This window comes from Oncorhynchus mykiss, chromosome 5 (genome assembly GCF_013265735.2).
Source record: "Oncorhynchus mykiss isolate Arlee chromosome 5, USDA_OmykA_1.1, whole genome shotgun sequence".
Lineage (NCBI taxonomy): Eukaryota > Metazoa > Chordata > Actinopteri > Salmoniformes > Salmonidae > Oncorhynchus > Oncorhynchus mykiss.
In genome coordinates this window covers 84201655-84225330 of record NC_048569.1, presented here as the reverse complement: position 1 = coordinate 84225330, position 23676 = coordinate 84201655, and the positions used below count along the sequence as shown (strand labels likewise).

The 23676-nt window shown below is 42.9% G+C and overlaps 1 protein-coding gene across 1 annotated transcript in view; it reads right to left on the bottom strand.

The window, feature by feature from the left end:
* Nucleotides 1-19033, bottom strand: part of aldh9a1a.1 (aldehyde dehydrogenase 9 family, member A1a, tandem duplicate 1) — a 29278-nt gene extending 10245 nt beyond the window's left edge. The window contains exons 1-7 of the mRNA XM_021604554.2: nt 18765-19033; nt 18266-18435; nt 16332-16477; nt 7072-7201; nt 6698-6832; nt 6208-6404; nt 1859-1999 (exon numbers count right to left, since the gene is read on the bottom strand). Of these exons, the coding sequence (XP_021460229.2) occupies nt 1859-1999; nt 6208-6404; nt 6698-6832; nt 7072-7201; nt 16332-16477; nt 18266-18404 (888 nt within the window). The 5' untranslated portion in view covers nt 18405-18435; nt 18765-19033. The remainder of the gene's footprint in view (nt 1-1858; nt 2000-6207; nt 6405-6697; nt 6833-7071; nt 7202-16331; nt 16478-18265; nt 18436-18764) is intronic.
* Between the last annotated feature and the right edge of the window lie 4643 nt (nt 19034-23676).

The window sequence follows — 23676 nt, the reverse complement described above, 5'->3', positions numbered from 1 at the left end:
TTGACAAATATTCTCGCTCTTATCCATAATAATGTCATCATGTAGACCACCCTACCTGCAGTCTACCCGCACTGTATCTGCAAGCTGTTGGCTAGAGCGCATGTGCCAAGACCAAAGTAGGCACATTTGCTATTTAACGCAACAGTTTGATAAAACTAAATCTGTAGAGTAGAAAATGCAATTGAAACACATTGAACTTTATCCGATTCATGAAAAATTGTACTTTTGTTGCTTAAATGTGTGCACCACGTCATCACTCACTGGCTTTAATCCGCAACAAGTCCGTTTGGTGGAAACACACCACTGGTGGGAAAATGGGCATATTTTCTTCATGCAAATATTCTAAAATCTGCATAAAGATTCACCAATTGGATGGAAACCTAACTACTGACAGTCAATTAGCCCATGTCAGCTAAAATTATGGAAAGATTGGTAAGTTAGCTAACTTACCAATCTGAACTCGTAGTAATAATGTCGAATTACCGACAGAGTAGCTCCCATTGATTGTTAGTCACTCTCACTAAAATATCATTAGAAAACCAAACATTTCTCTCCACCCTATGACAAAATGTGTAGAATTGCAGGACATTAGCTGTAAAACTGCAAACATTTCTCTCAGCCCCATAGCAAAATTTGTAGAATTGCAAGAAATAACTATGAAACGTTAAAAAAATGTCTCCCCACTGCATATGTGGGTATGGATGAGGGCTAGCAGACGTGCGAGCCACTGGGCCCCTCTTGATGAATTCAGATTTTTTTAAATGGCACCCGCACCCATCAAAGTTGCTTATCCCTGTGCTACATTCAGTGTTTCCCACAAGTCCCCAAAATATTTCACAGAACAAACTATATTTTGGTTGCCTCTGGTACATTCTAATGCCTCTATTCCAGCCGAAATACACAGCAAAATTATTGAATTATTGATCAAATTTACCTTCCAGATTGGAGAAACATGTTGTAAATGACTGATTTTGGTTGAGCCGTGGTAATGGCTGAGATTCTCTGACATCACCTTGCTAGTAGCAGTTTAGAAAACTCAAACTAACATTGAACAACAACCTAGTGTGTGAACAAAACTATGTAAATATCCAAGAAACACAAGGATAAAGTCACTTTAGTAGACTTTTGGGTAAAAACTTCTATGCCTGTGCGCTTCTACAAATGTATCTTTCAGCACTTCACTCAATGCGCACAGCACCCCATGCACTGTTGCAAAGTAGTTATTTGCATAGACATAAGAAATCATTCTTATTTCTATGGTTCCTTGTGTGATTAGCTACCAGCTATTAAACAAAATGGCAGAAAGACAAAAAAAAAAAAAAAGATTTGTTGCTATAAATCAGTTTTCAATTCGCACATCAATTTTTAGCCGCATATGAAAGTAAAATGGCAGCACTCTAGAGCCCTGAAATTCACTGAGAGACAATAAAGAAGCATCCTCTCCACCTCTGCATAATTTCTTTACACAACCAACCACAGCACACACAAATCACACTCCCCACAGGAGGCGGGACAGACAGCAGACTGTCAAACTAGTAGTGTTTCCCTGTCATTGATCGCTTTGTTACTGACAGGCACCTAAACTATCAATAGATTGCTAGAAGATGCACATTGTTCATTCTAGCGTGAGGGAGACAGCTTGACAGCTTTTTTTTTGACTAGCGAATTGAAAAGTAGCCTAGTTAATTTAAGTGGAAAAAGAAGCCGGCTGAAAATTAGTCTAATTGGCTGTTTAGACGACAGCCGGCGCTAGTAGAAAACACTGTACAGCAATACAGACAACAGTATTGGGACATTAAGTAAGAAGTTAGTCAGCACTGAAAGTAAAGTAAGCAGTCGGTTAACATTGAGAGCTCACCTCTCCCTGAGTCAGGAAGTTAGCCATGAGCGCCCCCCTCACTGCGTTCTCCAGCTCACAGTCCTTAAAGATGATGAGGGGTGATTTCCCTCCCAGCTCCAGAGTCACCTGCTTTACAGTCTTCGCAGACATCTCCATGATCTGAAAGGAAGAGAGAACAAGATTGTAGGAAAGGTCCAATTAGCCAATGAGAACTGAAATAAATGAATACTGACCAATAATCTTATCAATAGTGTTAAAAAAGGTATGGCCATGGGAATAGTACTTCCCAAATGAATGTTTAATGAACAAGTCTTGTCTGACAGATGTTTTAGACAATTGCAGGACTACACTGCCTCCTACGGACCATTATATTGTATGATAAATAACTCTCTAGATGGCAGTGTTGTCCCTAACATTGATCGTGGTGATGGTGACAAAGAACATGGGTCATAAATCAAGTTATTTGTCACATGCACCAAATAATAGGTGTAGACCTTACCATGAATTGCTTACTTACAAGCAAATATTTATTAAATAATCTAAAAGTTAAAGAAACACAATTAAATAATAAAAGAGGCTGTATATGTACATGTAGGTAGGGCTAAAGTGACTATGCATAGATAATAAACAGCAAGTAGCAGCAGTGAAAACAAAACCCAAAGCAAATGGTCTGGGTAGACAATTTATTAATTTCACCTTTATTTAACCAGGTAGGCCAGTTGAGAACAAGTTCTCATTTACAACTGCAACCTGGCCAAGATAAAGCAATGCAGTGCGACAAAAACAACAAAGAGTTACACATACAGTCGATAACACAATAGAAAAATCTATATACAGTGTGTGCAAATGCAGGAAGATTATGGAGGTTAGGCATTAAATAGGCCATAGTGGCAAAATAATTACAATTTAGCATGAACACTGGAGTGATATACAGTGCCTTGCGAAAGTATTCTGCCCCCTTGAACTTTGCGACCTTTTGCCACATTTCAGGCTTCAAACAAAGATATAAAACTGTATTTTTTTGTGAAGAATCAACAACAAGTGGGACACAATCATGAAGTGGAACGACATTTATTGGATATTTTAAACTTTTTTAACAAATCAAAAACGGAATAATTTTGCACGCCCAATTTTTCAGTTTTTGATTTGTTAAAAAAGTTTGAAATATCCAATAAATGTCGTTCCACTTCATGATTGTATCCCACTAGTTGTTACTTTCAGTGCAGCAAACTCTCCAGAAGTTCAGTGAGGATCTCTGAATGATCCAATGTTGACCTAAATGACTAATGATGATAAATACAATCCACCTGTGTGTAATCAAGTCTCCGTATAAATGCACCTGCACTGTGATAGTCTCAGAGGTTCGTTAAAAGCGCAGAGAGCATCATGAAGAACAAGGAACACACCAGGCAGGTCCGAGATACTGTTGTGAAGAAGTTAAAAGCCGGATTTGGATACAAAAATATTTCCCAAGCTTTAAACATCCCAAGGAGCACTGTGCAAGCGATAATATTGAAATGGAAGGAGTATCAGACCACTGCAAATCTACCAAGACCTGGCCGTCCCTCTAAACTTTCAGAAGACTGATCAGAGATGCAGCCAAGAGGCCCATGATCACTCTGGATGAACTGCAGAGATCTACAGCTGAGGTGGGAAACTCTGTCCATAGGACAACAATCAGTCGTATATTGCACAAATCTGGCCTTTATGGAAGAGTGGCAAGAAGAAAGCCATTTCTTAAAGATATCCATAAAAAGTGTTGTTTAAAGTTTGCCACAAGCCACCTGGGAGACACAAACATGTGGAAGAAGGTGCTCTGGACAGATGAAAACAAAATTGAACTTTTTGGCAACAATGCAAAACGTTATGTTTGGCGTAAAAGCAACACAGCTCATCACCCTGAACACACCATCCCCACTGTCAAACATGGTGGTGGCAGCATCATGGTTTGGGCCTGCTTTTCTTCAGCAGGGACAGGGAAGATGGTTAAAATTGATGGGAAGATGGATGGAGCCAAATACAGGACCATTCTGGAAGAAAACCTGAGACTGGGACAGGGATTTGTCTTCCAACAAGACAATGATCCAAAACATAAAGCAAAATCTACAATGGAATGGTTAAAAAATAAACATCCAGGTGTTAGAATGGCCAAGTCAAAGTCCAGACCTGAATCCAATCGAGAATCTGTGGAAAGAACTGAAAACTGCTGTTCACAAATGCTCTCCATCCAACCTCACTGAGCTCGAGCTGTTTTGCAAGGAGGAATGGGAAAAAATTTCAGTCTCTCGATGTGCAAAACTGATAGAGACATACCCCAAGCGACTTACAGCTGTAATCGCAGCAAAAGGTGGCGCTACAAAGTATTAACTTAAGGGGGCTGAATAATTTTGCACGCCCAATTTTTCAGTTTTTGATTTGTTAAAAAAGTTTGAAATATCCAATAAATGTCATTCCACTTCATGATTGTGTCCCACTTGTTGTTGATTCTTCACAAAAAAATACAGTTTTATATCTTTATGTTTGAAGCCTGAAATGTGGCAAAAGGTCGCAAAGTTCAAGGGGGCCGAATACTTTCGCAAGGCACTGTATGTGCAAGTAGAGATACTGGGGTGCATAGGAGGAAAAATAAATAATAATATGGGGATGAGGTAGTTGGGTGGGCTGTGTACAGGTGCAATGATCGGTAAGCTGCTCTGACAGCTGATGCTTAAAGTTAGTGAGGGAGATAAGACTCCAGCGTCAGCGATTTTTGCAATTGTTCCAGTCATTGGCAGCAGAAAATGAAGGAAAGGCGGCCAAAGGGAGGAGTTAGCTTTGGGGGTGACCAGTGAAACATACCTGATGGAGAGAGTGCTACAGGTGGGTGCTGCTATGGTGACCAGTGAGCTGAGATAAGGCGGGGCTTTACCTGGCAAAGACTTATAGATGACCTGGAGCCAGTGGATTTGGTGTCGAATATGAAGCAAGGGCCAGCCAACGAGAGCATACAGGTCGCAGTGGCCAGGTCGATGAAGACTGCTGCACAGTACTGTCTTTTATCGATGACGGTTATGATATCGTTTAGGACCTTGAGCGTGGCTGAGGTGCACCCGTGACCAGCTCAGAAACCAGATTGCATACCGGAAAAGGTGCGGTGGGATTCGAAATGGTCAGTGATCTGTTTGATAACTTGCCTTTCGAAGACTATAAAAAGGCAGGGTAGGATAGATATAGGTATGTAGCAGTTTGGGTCTAGAGTGTCTCCCTTTTGAAGAGAGGGATGACTGCGGCAGCTTTCCAATCTTCTGGGATCTCAGACGATACAAAATAGGTTGAACAGGCTAGTAATAGGTGTTGCAACAATTGTGGCTGATCATTTTAGAAAGAGAGGGTCCAGATTGTCTAGCCCGGCTGATTTGTAGGGGTCCAGATTTTGCAGCTCTTTCAGAACATCAGCTATCTGGATTTGGGTGAAGGAGAAGTGGGGAGGCTTGTACAAGTTGCTGTGGGGGTGAAGAGCTGTTGACCGGGGTAGGGTTAGCCAGGTGGAAACCATGGCCAGCCGTAGAAAAATGCTTATTGAAATTCTCAATTATCATGGATTTATCAGTGGTGACAGTGTTTCCTAGCCTCAGTGCAGTGGGCAGCTGGGAGGAGGTGCTCTTATTCTCCATGGACTTCACAGTGTCCCAGAACTTTGTGGAGTTTGTGTTTGAAAAAGCTAGCCTTTGCTTTCCTAACTGCCTGTGTATATTGGTTCCTAACTTCGCTGAAAGGTTGCCTATCGCAGGGGCTATTCGATGCTAATGCAGTACGCCACAAGATGTTTTTGTTCTTTACGGACACAGGCAATGAGGCAGTGATCGCTGAGATCCTTTAGAGGGCAGGCTGGTCAGGATGATATATAGGAGGGTGCCCGTGTTTACGGATTTAGAGTTGTACCTGGTAGGTTCCTTGATAATTTGTGTGAGATTGAGGGCATCCATCTTAGATTGTAGGACGGTCAGGGTGTTAAGCATATCCCAGTTTAGGTCACCTAACAGTACAAAATCTTGTTCAGCGGTCTTGTCATTGATGAGCAGAGAAGCAATTTGGTTTCTCAAGTTACTCTCGTTATCAATAGATCCAGAGAGGTCAATTACTGGCTGTGAGTTTCAGTGAGACTGAGATTATGAACATAGAGGTGACTGAAGGCTTGCCATTACAATAATTTAGGATTGTACTCAGAGGACACAGTGGCAAAATCTTTTGCAACTGAAACAAGCATTTCTTGTTGGACTAGTTTAGGTAGTCCCTCCCTGTTTCAGTCTGTTTTCTTATGTTTGGTGCCTAATGATTACGACCTTGGTAAACACACAACAAAGTATTTTGTTTCAGTCTGTCTGTACCTTCTTCCCAGTTGGGACACTGCCAGTGAAGGACACCTTAGCCACGCCAGGGTGATTACAGAGCAGGGTGCCAGTCTCCGCCCCACCCTGCACCACGTTGAAGAGCCCATCAGGTACCCCAGCCTCTTTGTAGATCTCAGCCAGAATCACAGCGGTCACAGCAGTGAAAGGAGAAGGCTTGAACACCATGGCATTACCTGGGGATAAAGAGAGACACGTAAATAAATAAATAAAATACTTAGTATCACTCACAGTACAATCGGTCTCTAAAAGACATTCAGACACCGGTTCAAAATCTACTATTCCTCTTCATATGCATAGTTAATTTAAATTTCCATGAAAAGAACGGATACGTTCATTATACAAAATAATGAAATATGTATTGATTCGTTTTAAGTCATCTAATCATAACTGAAATGTGAAGCAAAAAAAAAAAACATTCCACAAGGTGATGGTAATGCATGAACGCTGGAGGTCATGGCAAACGTACCACAGGCCAGGGCAGGAGCAGACTTCCAACAGGCGATCTGGAAGGGGTAGTTCCAGGCCCCGATGCCCACACATACCCCCAGGGCCTCCCGTCTGGTGTAAGCAAAGGATCCACCGGGCAGTTGGATGTGCTGGCCTGAGGTGAATGAAAGGTAAACTGTAACATTGCTATGAATGCCATTGCAGATATATTGTAGTTGTGTGATTCATTATTAGGGTGCAACAAATTTGTCTGTGTTATGCATCATTCAGTGAAGAAAATAGTCAGGCCTATAACAATACAATGTATATGTGTTTAAGAACCACAATAGCATAAGATGGTAATTGGTCAAAATCATTTTGTTTATACATGTCTTCCACAGAGTGTGTTCCTACCTGCCAGTGTGCCAGCAATGCCAGCGTAGTACTCTAAGGTCTGCCAGGAAACATCAATGTCCACCCGGGCCTCTGTGATAGACTTCCCATTGTTGATCACCTCCAACTTGGCAATGTTGTCTCTTCTCTCCTGTTAACAGCATTGGGAATAGTGGTTCTTTGTAGCTTAGTTGGTAGAGCATTGCACTTGTAACGTCAGTGTAGTGGGTTTGATTCCCGAGATCACCCATTTTTTTCTAAAATGTGATCACTGAGGTACAGCACACTAAACCCCATGGCATTTTACACTCAAATACTTCTAGTAAGTTGAACTGAGTCAATGAAAAACATTTGAGGTAATAATGATTTGTGGTACTGACTCAAAACTAAATGAGAATTCACAACCACATTTTTTAAAGAAATTAACTTTTACCCAGCATGCTCTACATCAATTTGACTTTTTGGAATTGTTTTTCATATGTGTTTTTTTATGTTTTTTTTATTTAACCAGGTAGGCCAGTTGAGAACAAGTTCTCATTTGCAATTGCAACCTGGTCAAGATAAAGCAAAGCAGTGTGACACAACAACAGAGTTACACATGGAATAAACAAGCGTACAGTCAATAACACAATAGAAAAAAAAGAAAGTCTATATTTATTTATTTTACCTTTATTTAACCAGGTAGGCAAGTTGAGAACAAGTTCTCATTTACAATTGCGACCTGGCCAAGATAAAGCAAAGCAGTTCGACAGATAAAACAACACAGAGTTACACATGGAGTAAAACAAACATACAGTCAATAATAAAGTATAAACAAGTCTATATACAATGTGAGCAAATGAGGTGAGAAGGGAGGTAAAGGCAAAAAAGGCCTTGGTGGCAAGGTAAATACAATATAGCAAGTAAAACACTGGAATGGTAGTTTTGCAATGGAAGAATGTGCAAAGTAGAAATAAAAATAATGGGGTGCAAAGGAGCAAAATAAATAAATAAATAAAATACAGTTGGGAAAGAGGTAGTTGATAGGGCTAAATTATAGGTGGGCTATGTACAGGTGCAGTAATCTGTGAGCTGCTCTGACAGTTGGTGCTTAAAGCTAGTGAGGGAGATAAGTGTTTCCAGTTTCAGAGATTTTTGTAGTTCGTTCCAGTCATTGGCAGCAGAGAACTGGAAAGAGAGGCGGCCAAAGAAATAATTGGTTTTGGGGGTGACTAGAGAGATATACCTGCTGGAGCGTGTGCTACAGGTGGGAGATGCTATGGTGACCAGCGAGCTGAGATAAGGGGGGACTTTACCTAGCAGGGTCTTGTAGATGACATGGAGCCAGTGGGTTTGGCGACGAGTATGAAGCGAGGGCCAGCCAACGAGAGCGTACAGGTCGCAATGGTGGGTAGTATATGGGGCTTTGGTGACAAAACGGATTGCACTGTGATAGACTGCATCCAATTTGTTGAGTAGGGTATTGGAGGCTATTTTGTAAATTACATCGCCAAAGTCGAGGATTGGTAGGATGGTCAGTTTTACAAGGGTATGTTTGGCAGCATGAGTGAAGGATGCTTTGTTGCGAAATAGGAAGCCAATTCTAGATTTAACTTTGGATTGGAGATGTTTGATATGGGTCTGGAAGGAGAGTTTACAGTCTAACCAGACACCTAAGTATTTGTAGTTGTCCACGTATTCTAAGTCAGAGCCGTCCAGAGTAGTGATGTTGGACAGGCGGGTAGGTGCAGGTAGCGATCGGTTGAAGAGCATGCATTTAGTTTTACTTGTATTTAAGAGCAATTGGAGGCCACGGAAGGAGAGTTGTATGGCATTGAAGCTTGCCTGGAGGGTTGTTAACACAGTGTCCAAAGAAGGGCCGGAAGTATACAGAATGGTGTCGTCTGCGTAGAGGTGGATCAGAGACTCACCAGCAGCAAGAGCGACCTCATTGATGTATACAGAGAAGAGAGTCGGTCCAAGAATTGAACCCTGTGGCACCCCCATAGAGACTGCCAGAGGTCCGGACAACAGACCCTCCGATTTGACACACTGAACTCTATCAGAGAAGTAGTTGGTGAACCAGGCGAGGCAATCATTTGAGAAACCAAGGCTGTTGAGTCTGCCGATGAGGATGTGGTGATTGACAGAGTCGAAAGCCTTGGCCAGATCAATGAATACGGCTGCACAGTAATGTTTCTTATCGATGGCGGTTAAGATATCGTTTAGGACCTTGAGCGTGGCTGAGGTGCACCCATGACCAGCTCTGAAACCAGATTGCATAGCAGAGAAGGTATGGTGAGATTCAAAATGGTCGGTAATCTGTTTGTTGACTTGGCTTTCGAAGACCTTAGAAAGGCATGGTAGGATAGATATAGGTCTGTAGCAGTTTGGGTCAAGAGTGTCCCCCCCTTTGAAGAGGGGGATGACCGCAGCTGCTTTCCAATCTTTGGGAATCTCAGACGACACGAAAGAGAGGTTGAACAGGCTAGTAATAGGGGTGGCAACAATTTCGGCAGATAATTTTAGAAAGAAAGGGTCCAGATTGTCTAGCCCGGCTGATTTGTAGGGGTCCAGATTTTGCAGCTCTTTCAGAACATCAGCTGAATGGATTTGGGAGAAGGAGAAATGGGGAAGGCTTGGGCGAGTTGCTGTTGGGGGTGCAGTGCTGTTGACAGGGGTAGGAGTAGCCAGGTGGAAAGCATGGCCAGCAGTAGAAAAATGCTTATTGAAATTCTCAATTATGGTGGATTTATCAGTGGTGACAGTGTTTCCTATCTTCAGTGCAGTGGGCAGCTGGGAGGAGGTGTTCTTATTCTCCATGGACTTTACAGTGTCCCAGAACTTTTTTGAGTTAGTGTTGCAAGAAGCAAATTTCTGCTTGAAAAAGCTAGCCTTGGCTTTTCTAACTGCCTGTGTATAATGGTTTCTAGCTTCCCTGAACAGCTGCATATCACGGGGGCTGTTCGATGTTAATGCAGAACGCCATAGGATGTTTTTGTGTTGGTTAAGGGCAGTCAGGTCTGGGGAGAACCAAGGGCTATATCTGTTCCTGGTTCTAAATTTCTTGAATGGGGCATGTTTATTTAAGATGGTTAGGAAGGCATTTTTAAAAAATATCCAGGCATCCTCTACTGACGGGATGAGGTCAATATCCTTCCAGGATACCCCGGCCAGGTCAATTAGAAAGGCCTGCTCGCTGAAGTGTTTCAGGGAGCGTTTTACAGTGATGAGAGGAGGTCGTTTGACCGCTGACCCATTACGGATGCAGGCAATGAGGCAGTGATCGCTGAGATCTTGGTTGAAGACAGCAGAGGTGTATTTAGAGGGGAGGTTGGTTAGGATGATATCTATGAGGGTGCCCATGTTTAAGGCTTTGGGGAGGTACCTGGTAGGTTCATTGATAATTTGTGTGAGATTGAGGGCATCAAGTTTAGATTGTAGGATGGCTGGGGTGTTAAGCATGTTCCAGTTTAGGTCGCCTAGCAGCACGAGCTCTGAAGATAGATGGGGGGCAATCAGTTCACATATGGTGTCCAGAGCACAGCTGGGGGCAGAGGGTGGTCTATAGCAGGTGGCAACGGTGAGAGACTTGTTTTTAGAGAGGTGGATTTTTAAAAGTAGAAGTTCAAATTGTTTGGGTACAGACCTGGATAGTAGGACAGAACTCTGCAGGCTATCTTTGCAGTAGATTGCAACACCGCCCCCTTTGGCAGTTCTATCTTGTCTGAAAATGTTGTAGCTTGGAATTAAAATGTCTGAATTTTTGGTGGTCTTCCTAAGCCAGGATTCAGACACAGCTAGAACATCCGGGTTGGCAGAGTGTGCTAAAGCAGTGAATAGAACAAACTTAGGGAGGAGGCTTCTAATGTTAACATGCATGAAACCAAGGCTATTACGGTTACAGAAGTCGTCAAAAGAGAGCGCCTGGGGAATAGGAGTGGAGCTAGGCACTGCAGGGCCTGGATTCACCTCTACATCGCCAGAGGAACATAGGAGGAGTAGAATAAGGGTGCGACTAAAAGCAATAAGAATTGGACGTCTAGAACGTCTGGAACAGAGAGTAAAAGGAGGTTTCTGGGGGCGATAAAATAGCATCAAGGTATAATGTACAGACAAAGGTAAGGTAGGATGTGAATACAGTGGAGGTAAACCTAGGTATTGAGTGATGAAGAGAGAGATATTGTCTCTAGAAACATCATTGAAACCAGGAGATGTCATTGCATGTGTGGGTGGTGGAACTAATAGGTTGGATAAGGTATAGTGAGCAGGACTAGAGGCTCTACAGTGAAATAAGCCAATAAACACTAACCAGAACAGCAATGGACAAGACATATTGACATTAAGGAGAGGCATGCTTAGTCGAGTGATCAATCCTGTATATGTATATATATATATATATATTTACTTTTTTCATATACATTTTATTTTTATTTTCCATCAACTCATCTTCTAAACACTCTCCTGCAACCAGCCTCACCAATTTATATTTATAAAAAATTATTATTTACCTCAGATCTGTAATCCTCCAAGAAGCTAGCCAGAAACTCCAAGAAGCTAGCCAGAAACTAGCCAGAAGCTAGCCAGGAGCTAGCCCAGAAGCTAATCCAGAAGCTAGTTAGCTTCTTTACTGGCAAATCGTTAGTATTCAGCTAACCACGGTTTGTGGTCATCAGCTATCCTTTAGCTCGAAAATCTATCGCCAGTTTTGTACGGCGCAGCGCGGCTCGGAACGGAACATACCGGACCAATTTTTCTCTCCATGTCCCTGGATTTCAACTGCTCTCTGGACATTCATACCCGGATCTCACAGCTAGCTAGCTGCTATCCGTGTGACAGTCGGCTTTCGTCGATTCTGGAGCAAACATCGATTGTTCCGGTGCTAGCCAGCTCCGTCAATCACTCCTGAGTTCCATCATTCACTCCTGGGTTGCAGTCACTGCCTACGCAGAGCCCCACCGGGCCTTCACAACTGGACTGCCGACGTTATCTACCTGAAGGAGATCCGGCTGGCTCCTCTGTCGCGACGTTACCTGAACGCCCATCTGCGGCCCGCTAACCGTTAGCTGGCTTACCGGCTGCTATCTGAATAGACAATCGGACAATTTATTTATTTTTATTATTATTATTATGTTTTCTTCTCGGGCCTCTATAACTATATCTATTGTTCTTATTTTTGTTGTTGTTGTGTGATTTGGATTAATCCCCTCTACCTCACGGAACCCCACTAATCTACTGACCGAACGCAAGAGGTGGCTAACAACAGACTCCATCCTATGCTAGCTTGCTACCGGTTGGCTTGGCTAGCTGTCTAAATCGCCGTGACCCTCAACCAACCTCTCCACTCACTGGACCCTTTTGATCACTCGACTAAGCATGCCTCTCCTTAATGTCAATATGTCTTGTCCATTGCTGTTCTGGTTAGTGTTTATTGGCTTATTTCACTGTAGAGCCTCTAGTCCTGCTCACTATACCTTATCCAACCTATTAGTTCCACCACCCACACATGCAATGACATCTCCTGGTTTCTCTCTCTTCATCACTCAATACCTAGGTTTACCTCCACTGTATTCACATCCTACCTTACCTTTGTCTGTACATTATACCTTGATGCTATTTTATCGCCCCCAGAAACCTCCTTTTACTCTCTGTTCCAGACGTTCTAGACGTCCAATTCTTATTGCTTTTAGTCGCACCCTTATTCTACTCCTCCTATGTTCTTCTGGCGATGTAGAGGTGAATCCAGGCCCTGCAGTGCCTAGCTCCACTCCTATTCCCCAAGCGCTCTCTTTTGACGACTTCTGTAACCGTAATAGCCTTGGTTTCATGCATGTTAACATTAGAAGCCTCCTCCCTAAGTTTGTTCTATTCACTGCTTTAGCACACTCTGCCAACCCGGATGTTCTAGCTGTGTCTGAATCCTGGCTTAGGAAGACCACCAAAAATTCAGACATTTTAATTCCAAACTACAACATTTTCAGACAAGATAGAACTGCCAAAGGGGGCGGTGTTGCAATCTACTGCAAAGATAGCCTGCAGAGTTCTGTCCTACTATCCAGGTCTGTACCCAAACAATTTGAACTTCTACTTTTAAAAATCCACCTCTCTAAAAACAAGTCTCTCACCGTTGCCGCCTGCTATAGACCACCCTCTGCCCCCAGCTGTGCTCTGGACACCATATGTGAACTGATTGCCCCCCATCTATCTTCAGAGCTCGTGCTGCTAGGCGACCTAAACTGGAACATGCTTAACACCTCAGCCATCCTACAATCTAAACTTGATGCCCTCAATCTCACACAAATTATCAATGAACCTACCAGGTACCTCCCCAAAGCCTTAAACATGGGCACCCTCATAGATATCATCCTAACCAACTTATACAGTGTGTGCAAATGGCGTGAGGTGGTAAAGGCAATAAATAATAGTAGTGAAGTAATTACAGTTTAGCAAATTAACACTGGAGTGATAAATAGCAGATGATGATGTGCAAGCAGAAATACTGGTGAGCAAAAGAGCAGAAAAGTAAATAAAAACAATATGGGGATGAGGTAGGTAGATTGGGTGGGCTATGTACAGCTGCAGTGATCGGTTAGTTGCTCAGATAGCTGATGTTTAAAGTTAGTGAGGGAAATGTAAGTCTCCAGCTTCAGCGATTTTTGCAATTCGTTCCAGTCATTGGCAGCAGAGAACTGGAAGAAAGGCAGCCAAAAGAGGTGTTGGCTTTGGGGATGACCAGTGAGATATACCTGCTGGAGCGTGTGCTACGGGTGGGTGTTGTTATCGTGACCAGTGAGCTGAGATAAGGCGGAGCTTTACCTAGCATAGACTTATAGATGACCTGGAGCCAGTGGGTCTGGCGACGAATATGTAGCGAGGGCCAGCCAACTAGAGCATACAGGTCACAGTGGTGGGTGGTATAAGGGGCATTGGTGACAAAACGGATGGCACTGTGAGACAGACTGCATCCAGTTTGCTGAGTATTGGAAGCTATTGGCCAGGGCAATGAAGACGGCTGCACAGTACTGTCTTTTATCGATGGCGGTTATGATATCGTTTAGTACCTTGAGTGTGGCTGAGGTGCACCCGTGACCAGCTCGAAAACCAGATTGCACAGCGGAGAAGGTACAGTGGGATTCGAAATGGTCAGTGATCTGTTCCTTGCCTTGGCTTTCGAAGACTTTCGAAAGGCAGGGCAGGATGGATATAGGTCTATAACAGTTTGGGACGAGTGTCACCACTTTTGAAGAGGGGGATGACCGCGGCAGATTTAAAATCTTTAGGGATCTCGGACGATACGAAAGAGGTTGAACAGACTGGTAATAGGGGTTGCAACAATGGCGGCGGATCATTTTAGAAAGAGGGTCCAGATTGTCTAGCCTTGCTGATTTGTACAGGTCCAGGTTTTGCAGCTCTTTCAGAACACCTGCTATCTGGATTTGGGTGAATGAGAAGCTGGGGAGGCTTGGGCAAGTAGCGGCGGGGGATGGGGAGCTGTTGGCCGGGGTTGGGGTAGCCAGGAGAAAAGCATGGCCAGCCGTAGAGAAATGCCCCAAAACTTTCTGGAGTTAGAGCTACAGGATGCAAATTTCTGTTTGAAAAAGTTAGCCTTTGCTTTCCTGACTGACTGTGTATTGGTTCCTGACTTCCCTTAAAAAGTCACATATCGCGGGGACTATTCAATGCTAGTGCAGTCCACCAAGGGAGTCAATGTACATTGAGTGATTGATTAATCTTATGCTACACAAAGATCAATAACAATTTTTTCTAAACTAATCAAATTATTTAGAATTTTTGCACCCATTACTGGAATGGTTATCCCAGTTGAAATGGTGTAGGTAGTCTCCTCACAGTTCCTAACCCTGGCAGTCATTATGAGTGCAGGTTGCAATTGAGTAAAAGGTCTAACTGTTGTATATCCTAACTCTAGTTGGATTTCAATAGGAATGACATTTTACTTCGCAAGCCAGCATAACGTGATTTGCAAAATTCTGGTAAATTTCCCAGGTTTTCCAGAAATCCCGATTAGAAGATTCCTGGAAATCCTCCTCCCAGCATTTGTATTTTTTATAAATCTGGGAATTTTCGGAAAAAAAAACGGAATTGTGCCACTTGCAGGTGTGATGTGGCCTCTAAACTGTAAAGCTAGGCCTCAAAATAAGGCCTCACGAGAAATGTAATGTCCTAAAGAGTTTAATTATCGCTCTCTCACTAACCTTTATTTAACTAGGCAAGTCAGTTACGAACAAATTCCTATTTACAATGACAACCCACTGTTCCCAGGTAGGCCAACTGTCTTGTTCAGGGACAGAACTTTTACCTTGTCAGCTCGGGGATTTGATCCAGCAACCTTTCGGTTACTGGCCCAACGCTCTAACCCCGGAGTCGGCAGGTAACGATAATATTCACCCAGGAACTCACATGGTGAAGGCCACAGGACTGAATATGAACAAACTCAACAACCATGTCTCTGTTACAATAAAATAGTCATGGATGGTAACTCAACAATTCCTCAAAAAGGCAAAGAGGGAAATTATATTGGAGGCGTGGCTTCGTTGGGGTTTTACAAAAATGTTTCAAGCTTATACAAGTCAAAACTGTTTGAGTAATGACCACAAAAGATCTGTAAGTAACTGGACTCATAAAGTGCAACAGGTTTCCTCAAAGGTTTTGAGTAGACTGCACATTGGAGTTTACAGCGTACTATTCCTGTGCATTTAATAAATAACTAGGATTGCACATTTTCAACCACGTTCAATTATGTTGTGTACATTTTCAAAACTTTCCTGGCACTGTTCCCAGAAAGCAACTTCAGTTCACCACTAATATTTGGGATGAGGCATAACAGCAAGAATGTTCCAATCAGCAATTTATGTCCTCAAATCAAACAAAAATTGGATTGGTCACACACATATTTAGCAGATGTTATTGCGGGTGTAGCGAAATGCTTGTGTTCCTATGTCCAACAGTGCAGTAGTATCTAACAGTTCACATAAACACTAATCTAAAAGTAAAATTATGGAATTAAGAAATATATAAATATTGGATAGAGCAATGTCGGAGTGGCAATCACTTACAAAGAATCCTTGGTACAGAGCTAACTTGACAAAAAGGGCCTCAGATTCATTAAATGTAACTCCACACCCCTGCTGTACACTGTAAAGAGGTATGGAATGCAATGCACTCATGAAAAGTCTGAAATTATTTAAAGAGAAATATAATTTCTCTGTTCAGTAGCTTATATTCTAATTCTAACAGCAATGTTCTGAAATTATGCAGCATTCTGCTCACATGACATGTCTCACCCTGATGATGCGAGCAGCCTCCAGCATAACTCGGGCCCTCTCCATGCCTGCCATCTTGCTCCACTTTAGGTAGGCAGTATGTGCACTTTGGATGGCCTGGTCCACCTCCTCTTTCCCACATGGAAACATGTCACACAGCTTACGCCCTGCAGACACCAGATGAAAAAGACAACACTTCACAAACATCTAACTGGCAAACAGAATCCATGAGATTCTTGGGGGGAGGCATATTGTAAATTGGTCAGTGAACTTTTGCTGACCCCAAATAGTGATAATATCTTTCCGTTTTGGTCCTGCCGTACATACCTACACGTACGCTACGGTCACAAGACGCAGGCCTCCTAATTGTCCCTAGAATTTCTAAGCAAACAGCTCGAGGCAGGGCTTTCTCCTATAGAGCTCCATTTTTATGGAATGGTCTGCCTACCCATGTGAGAGACGCAGACTCGGTCCCAACCTTTAAGTCTTTACTGAAGACTCATCTCTTCGGTGGGTCATATGATTGAGTGTAGTCTGGCCCAGGAGTGTGAAGGTGAACGGAAAGGCTCTGGAGCAACAAACCACCCTTGCTGTCTCTGCCTGGCCGGTTCCCCTCTCGCCACTGGAATTCTCTGCCTCTAACCCTATTACAGGGGCTGAGTCACTGGTTTACTGGTGCTCTTTCATGCCGTCCCTAGGAGGGTTGCGTCACTTGAGTGGGTTGAGTCACTGACGTGATCTTCCTGTCTGGGTTGGCGCCCCCCCTTGGGTTGTGCCGTGGCGGAGATCTTTGTGGGCTATACTTGGACTTGTCTCAGGATGGTAAGTTGGTGGTTGAAGATATCCCTCTAGTGGTGTTGGGGCTGTGCTTTGGCAAAGTGGGTGGGGTTATATCCTTCCTGTTTGGCCCTGTCCGGGGGTATAATCGGATGGGGCCACAGTGCCTCCTGACCCCTCCTGTCTCAGCCTCCAGTATTTATGCTGTAGTAGTTTGTGTGTCGGGGGGCTAAGGTCAGTTTGTTATATCTGGAGTACTTCTCCTGTCTTATCCGGTGTCCTGTGTGAATTTAAGTATGCGCTCTCTAATTCTCCCTTTCTCTCAGGGGACCTGAGCCCTAGGACCATGCCTCAGGACTACCTGGCATGATGACTCCTTGCTGTCCCCAGTCCACCTGGCCGTGCTGCTGCTCTAGTTTCAACTGTTCTGCCTGCGGCTATGGAATCCTGACCTGTTCACCGGACGTGCTACCTGTCCCAGACCTGCTGTTTTCAACTCTCTAGAGACAGCAGAGTGGTAGAGATACTCTTAATGATCGGCTATGAAAAGCCAACTGACATTTACCCCTGAGGTGCTGACTTGCTGCACCCTCGACAACTACTGTGATTATTATTATTTGACCATGCTGGTCATTTATGAACATTTGAACATCTTGGCCATGCTCTGTTATAATCTCCACCCGGCACAGCCAGAAGATGACTGGCCACCCCTCACAGCCTGGTTCATCTCTAGGTTACTTCCTAGGTTTCGGCCTTTCTAGGGAGTTTTTCCTAGCCACCGTGCTTCTACACCTGCACTGTTTGCTGTTTGGGGTTTTAGGCTGGGTTTCTGTACAGCACTTTGAGATATAGGCAGATGTACGAAGGGCTATATAAATACATTTTATTTGATAATAATATTCTAATGGAAACTAAACAACATAAAAGGTCAGTGAACCTTAACACTTACATTCCAGATACTGGATAACTAGGAGATCTATGTCTGGTCAACTGTGCGCTGAGATACATTACTGTATTGTTGTAAAAAGGTATCTGAGATATAGGCCTACAGCTCTATTAAATCAGAAAGCCTACGAGTAAAAGCATTTCACTGTTAGTCCACGCCGGTTGTTTACGAAGCATGTGACGAATAACATTTGATTTAGTAAACGGTCTAGTGTATGTAGTATGCTACAAACCAGTTGCAGGTTCGTGGACGGGCTCCGCGTTAATTCCATCCTTGGGTTTAACTCTGCACCCGCCCCAGAAATTTAAGTGGTCTGTCACCACGACCTGTCCAGTGGAGGCACCTGGCATAGACTCTAGAAGCTGGGCCATGTTCGACAATGTCCAACTGTGTGTGAATCACCTGTAGGACAAATAAAATAGGAGTGATCAGACTGCAACATTATTAAAATGTAAGCGTTGCGGCAGTTTCAGGCAAACAATAGCGCATGGGCAAAATATTTAATTAGCTAAATATGTCTCTACATGCATGTAGACTTTTACTAATTTAGTTAGCATGCATTCGTGCGTATTTGCAGAAGAAAAAGTCCTCCAGACAGCAACAATATAAACACGCCCTTTCACAGGGCAGCAAAAACTCAGGCTTCGGGCCTAGCCTAGAAGCGAGCTAAACCGAATTATTCTGCATATTTAATCAAACTCACACTTATTTAATCATTTGAGTGTTCCTACCGTCGTCTGTTCAGTAAATCGAAGCTTTCGTCCTTCTTTGGATTTGACGTTTTATTGATCGAAGTCAGCAGATCTCGTATCAGACAGACGCACTTCGCCCCTCGTAAACAGGGAATGTGTAAAATATTAGCCACTAAACCAGTGTGGAAATACTGTATGAATATGACCGCAGTTTAAATCTTCAGCAATTACACAATATGGGCGGGATTAGTTTCAGGGTGTCTGATAGCTTGCCTTTCACATATACATGGACTGTATCATCCGGATCCTTGAGCATTTGAAATACGTGTTTCGACGTTTATTCTAAAACCTGGGCAATTGAGTTGGCCCCTTACATTACAGTTTAGGTCATGAGGACACAAGTGTCAATAACAAGTGTCAATAACCGGGTCACTCCTACAATGCGGTGCCATTTGGATCTCAACATTTTTGAAAAAATAAATATATATACAGTACCAGTCAAATGTTTGGACACACCTACTCATTCAAGGGTTTTTCTTTATTTTTCACTATTTTCTACATTTCTACATTGTAGAATAATAGTGAAAACATAAAAACTATGAAATAACACATATGGAATCATGTACTAACCAAAAAAGTGCAAAAAAAAATTCTAAACATTTTATATTTGAGATTCTTCAAAGTAGCCCCTCTTTGCCTTGCTTTGCCAACTCTCGGCATTCTCTCAAACAGGTAGTCAGTCACCTGGAATGCATTTAAATTAACAAGTGTGCCTTGTTAAAAATGTATTTGTGAAATTTCTTTCCTTCTTAATAAATTTGAGCCAATCAGTTGGTTTGTGACAAGGTAGGGGTGGCATACAGAAGATCAAATCAAATCAAATGTATTGATATAGCACTTCGTACATCAGCTGATATCTCAAAGTGCTGTACAGAAACCCAGCCGAAAGCCCCAAACAGCAAGCAATGCAGGTGTAGAAGCACGGTAGCCCTATTTGTTAAAAAACCAAGTCCATAATATGGCAAGAACAGCTCAAATAAGCAAAGAGAAACAACACTCCATCATTACTTTAAGACATGAAGGTCAGTCAATCCGGGACATTTCAAGAACTTTGAAAGTTTCTTCAAGTGCTACCGGACAACGTAACAGTTTTTACTTTTTAATTACGTTTATATATATACTTTTTCCCTCACTCAATTTTTTTTTCGTTTTTTTTTTCTTCCATTCAACCTTTTCGCCCCGGACACTTTATCTGGACGTGGCTCGTCAGGACCTGCACCAGTTGAAGCTAAGTAGTAACATTAACATGATGCCTTCTTATTGCAGTCGCTGTACTCATAATATACAGGAGAACAATCGCCTTGTGGCGAGGATAGCTGTGCTTACAAGCCAGGCTTCAGACGCAATCATTAGGCAAGGGTAATTTCAGTGTAGGAAAGGATGAAACAGCGTCTGTGTCACCAGTAAGTACGGGGTCTGAGACGCCGAAGCCTCCCACCATTAGCTCTGACAAAATGAAAACCCTAGTCATTGGCGACTCCATCACCCACAGTATTAGACTTAACATTAATCACCCATACACTGTTTACCAGGGGGCAGGGCTACCGACGTTAAGGCTAATCTGAAGATGATGCTGGCCAAAGCTAAGTCACTGAGTCACTGGTTTACTGGTGCTCTTTCATGCTGTCCCTAGATGGTTGCGTCACTTGAGTGGGTTGAGTCACTGACGTGGTCCTCCTGTCTGGGTTGGCGCCCCCCCTTGGATTGTGCCGTGGTGGAGATCTTTGTGGGCCATATTCAGCCTTGTCTCAGGATGATAAGTTGGTGGTTGAAGATATCCCTCTAGTGGTGTAGGGGCTGTGCTTTGGCAAAGTGGGTGGGGTTATATCCTCCTGTTTGGCCGTGTCCTGGGGTATCATCGAATGGGGCCACAGTGTCTCCTGACCCCTCCTGTCTCAGCCTCCAGTATTTATGCTGCAGTAGTTTATGTGTCGGGGGGCTAGGGTTAGTCTGTTAAATCTGGAGTATTTCTCCTGTCTTATCCGGTGTCCTGTGTGAATTTAAGTATGCTCTCTCTAATTCTCTCTTTCTTTCTTTCTATTTCTCTCTCTTTGTACCTGAGCCATAGGACCATGCCTCAGGACTACCTGGCATGATGACTCCTTGCTGTTCCCAGTCCACCTGGCCGTGCTGACATGTTGCACCCTCGACAACAACTGTGATTACTATTATTTGACCCTGCTGTCATTTATGAACATTTGATCATCTTGGCCATGTTCTGTTATAATCTCCACCCAGCACAGCCAGAAGAGGACTGGCCACCCCTCATAGCCTGGTTTTTCTCTAGGTTTCTTCCTAGGTTCTGGCCTTTCTAGGGAATTTTTTCCTATTCACCGTGCTTCTACACCTGCATTGCTTGCTGTTTGGGGTTTTAGGCTGGGTTTCTGTACAGCACTTTGAGATATCAGCTGATGTAAGAAGGGCTTTATGAAATACATTTGATTTGATTGGAAAACCATCAAGAGCTATGATGAAACTGTCTCTCATGAGGACCGCCACAGGAAAGGAAGACCCAGAGTTACCTCTGGTGCAGAGGATACGTTCATTAGTTACCAGCCTTGGAAATTGCAAGTAACAGACACATCAACATCAACTGTTCAGAGGAGACTGGGTGAATTAGGCCTTCATTGTCAAATTGCTGGTAAAAAAAAACACTACTAAAGGACACCAATAAGAAGAAGAGACTTGCTTGGGCCAAGAAACATGAGTAATGGACATTAGACGGGGGCGGCAGGGTAGCCTAGTGGTTAGAGCGTTGGACTAGTAACCGGAAGGTTGCAAGTTCAAACCCCCGAGCTGACAAGGTCTGTCGTTCTGCCCCTGAACAGCCACTGTTCCTAGGCCGTCATTGAAAATAAGAATTTGTTCTTAACTGACTTGCCTAGTTAAATAAAGGTAAAATAAATAAAAGACTGGTGGAAATCTGTCCTTTGGTCCAAATGTGCGATTTTTGGTCCAACCACCGTGTCTTTGTGAGAGTAGGTGAACAGATGATCTTTGCATGTGTTTACCACCGAGAAGCATGGAGGAGGAGATGTGATGGTGTGGGGGTGCTTTGCTGGTGACATGTTCAGTGATTTATTTAGAATTCAAGGCACACCTAACCAGGATGGCTATCACAACATTCTGCAGCGATACGCCATCCCATCTGGTTTTCGCTGTTAGGTTCTAATTTTCAGAGTAAATAACCCACGGACACTAGAGAAGCTTAACCAAGTGTAATTCTTCCCAATGGGTCTATACAGCTTCATTCAGACATCACGTTTCCACCACCACAAGTATATATACTCCAATTTAGACACTCCTCCTTCTCTCCAATCCTTACATCTTTTATGGTCTGACAGGAAGACGAAGTGATTGGATAATAAACCATTGTTTCTCCCTTAAGGGAAACTGACCTGACCTCAACCCCCTTGAGGCCTAATCCAAAGATCTCCACCCGTCTCCCCTCATCCCACAGCCATCTGTCTCCTACAGATAACTATTAACTTCTGATGTAAAAACCAGTCTCTTTCACTCCTTTATATGCTATGCTTCTGGGTATAACAATGTCTCTAGTATAGCAATGTTCAAAATTTCACCCCGAACCCAACAGCACTTAGTGGGACTATCATTTGTTTTTCAACAGAGCAATGACCCAACACACCCCCAGGCTGCATATGTGCTATTTGACCAAGAAGGGGAGTGATGGAGTGCTGCATCAGATTACCTTCCCTCCACAATCACCCAATCTCAAACCAATTGAGATAGTTTGGGATGAGTTGGACTGCAGTGAAGGAAAAGCAGCCAACAAGTGCTCAGCATATGTGGGAACTCCTTCAATACTGTTGGAAAAGCATTCCAGGTGAAGCTGGTTGAGAGAATGTTAAGAATGTGCAAAGCTTTCATCAAGGCAAAGGGTGGAAAATGTTGAGAATAGTAAAAATAAAGAAATACCCTTGAATGTGTTGCCAAACTTTTGACTGGTAATGTATATCAGAAAAGGGACATGTTTGACTTTCAGAAAAACTTATTGGTCAAGCTCAGGCACTTAAAAACTGTTTGGGTGCATAATCCTAACTGGGTGGACATGTTGAGCCTAAATTAGTGATAGCTCTGTGAGTGAGCAAGATTGAGCTAGCATAATGGTGAAAACTTGAACAGAATTTTAACTGCTCTATCAAACATATTTTAACATTTTAAATGTTCTCTATAATTTAGCCTAACAGGGTGGACATTGATGAGTAGGACAACAACCTGAAACATGGACACTTAGATATAACTGAGTGTTTATATTTATGTAGCTTTGCACCATAGTTTTCCCACACTTCCTGAATGTGGGGTCATTATAGGAAGGTGTTTTCTTAAATGGAGAATTACAACAAACTAACAGACTGGAAAGTGGTATCAGGGACACAGAGAATATTTTAAATGAAATAATAAATACAATAATCATGAAAAAAACATTATTGATGAAAAATACTTAACTATGACAATAAAATAGTTAAAGGTTTGGTATATTTTATTATTATATGGCTTAAATGTATTGTAGAAGTTGATAAATATCACCTGGGGACATGGAAAAAAACACAGATAGCCACTGACAAAAAAAAGTGTAATAACATGAATAGTATTCCCTTTCAAGATCCATGTTTTTGTGTTAAAGTAGACATCTGACCTTAAATTTAAAGCCTTTTGGAATCCACATTTTACACTAAATAAGAACAGATCATTCCTGGAACAAAAAAGGCACTGTATCATAGGAATGACCCTGCCAATTAATTTAGCAGTCCTCTCGATCTGTGTGTTGTTGGCCCCAGCCCAGCTCCAATAGTGTAGACTATAGAGTAACAATTTTCTGCTGACTCATTAACCCACTTATGGCTTTCTAAGATAGGAACCACCAAAGTCA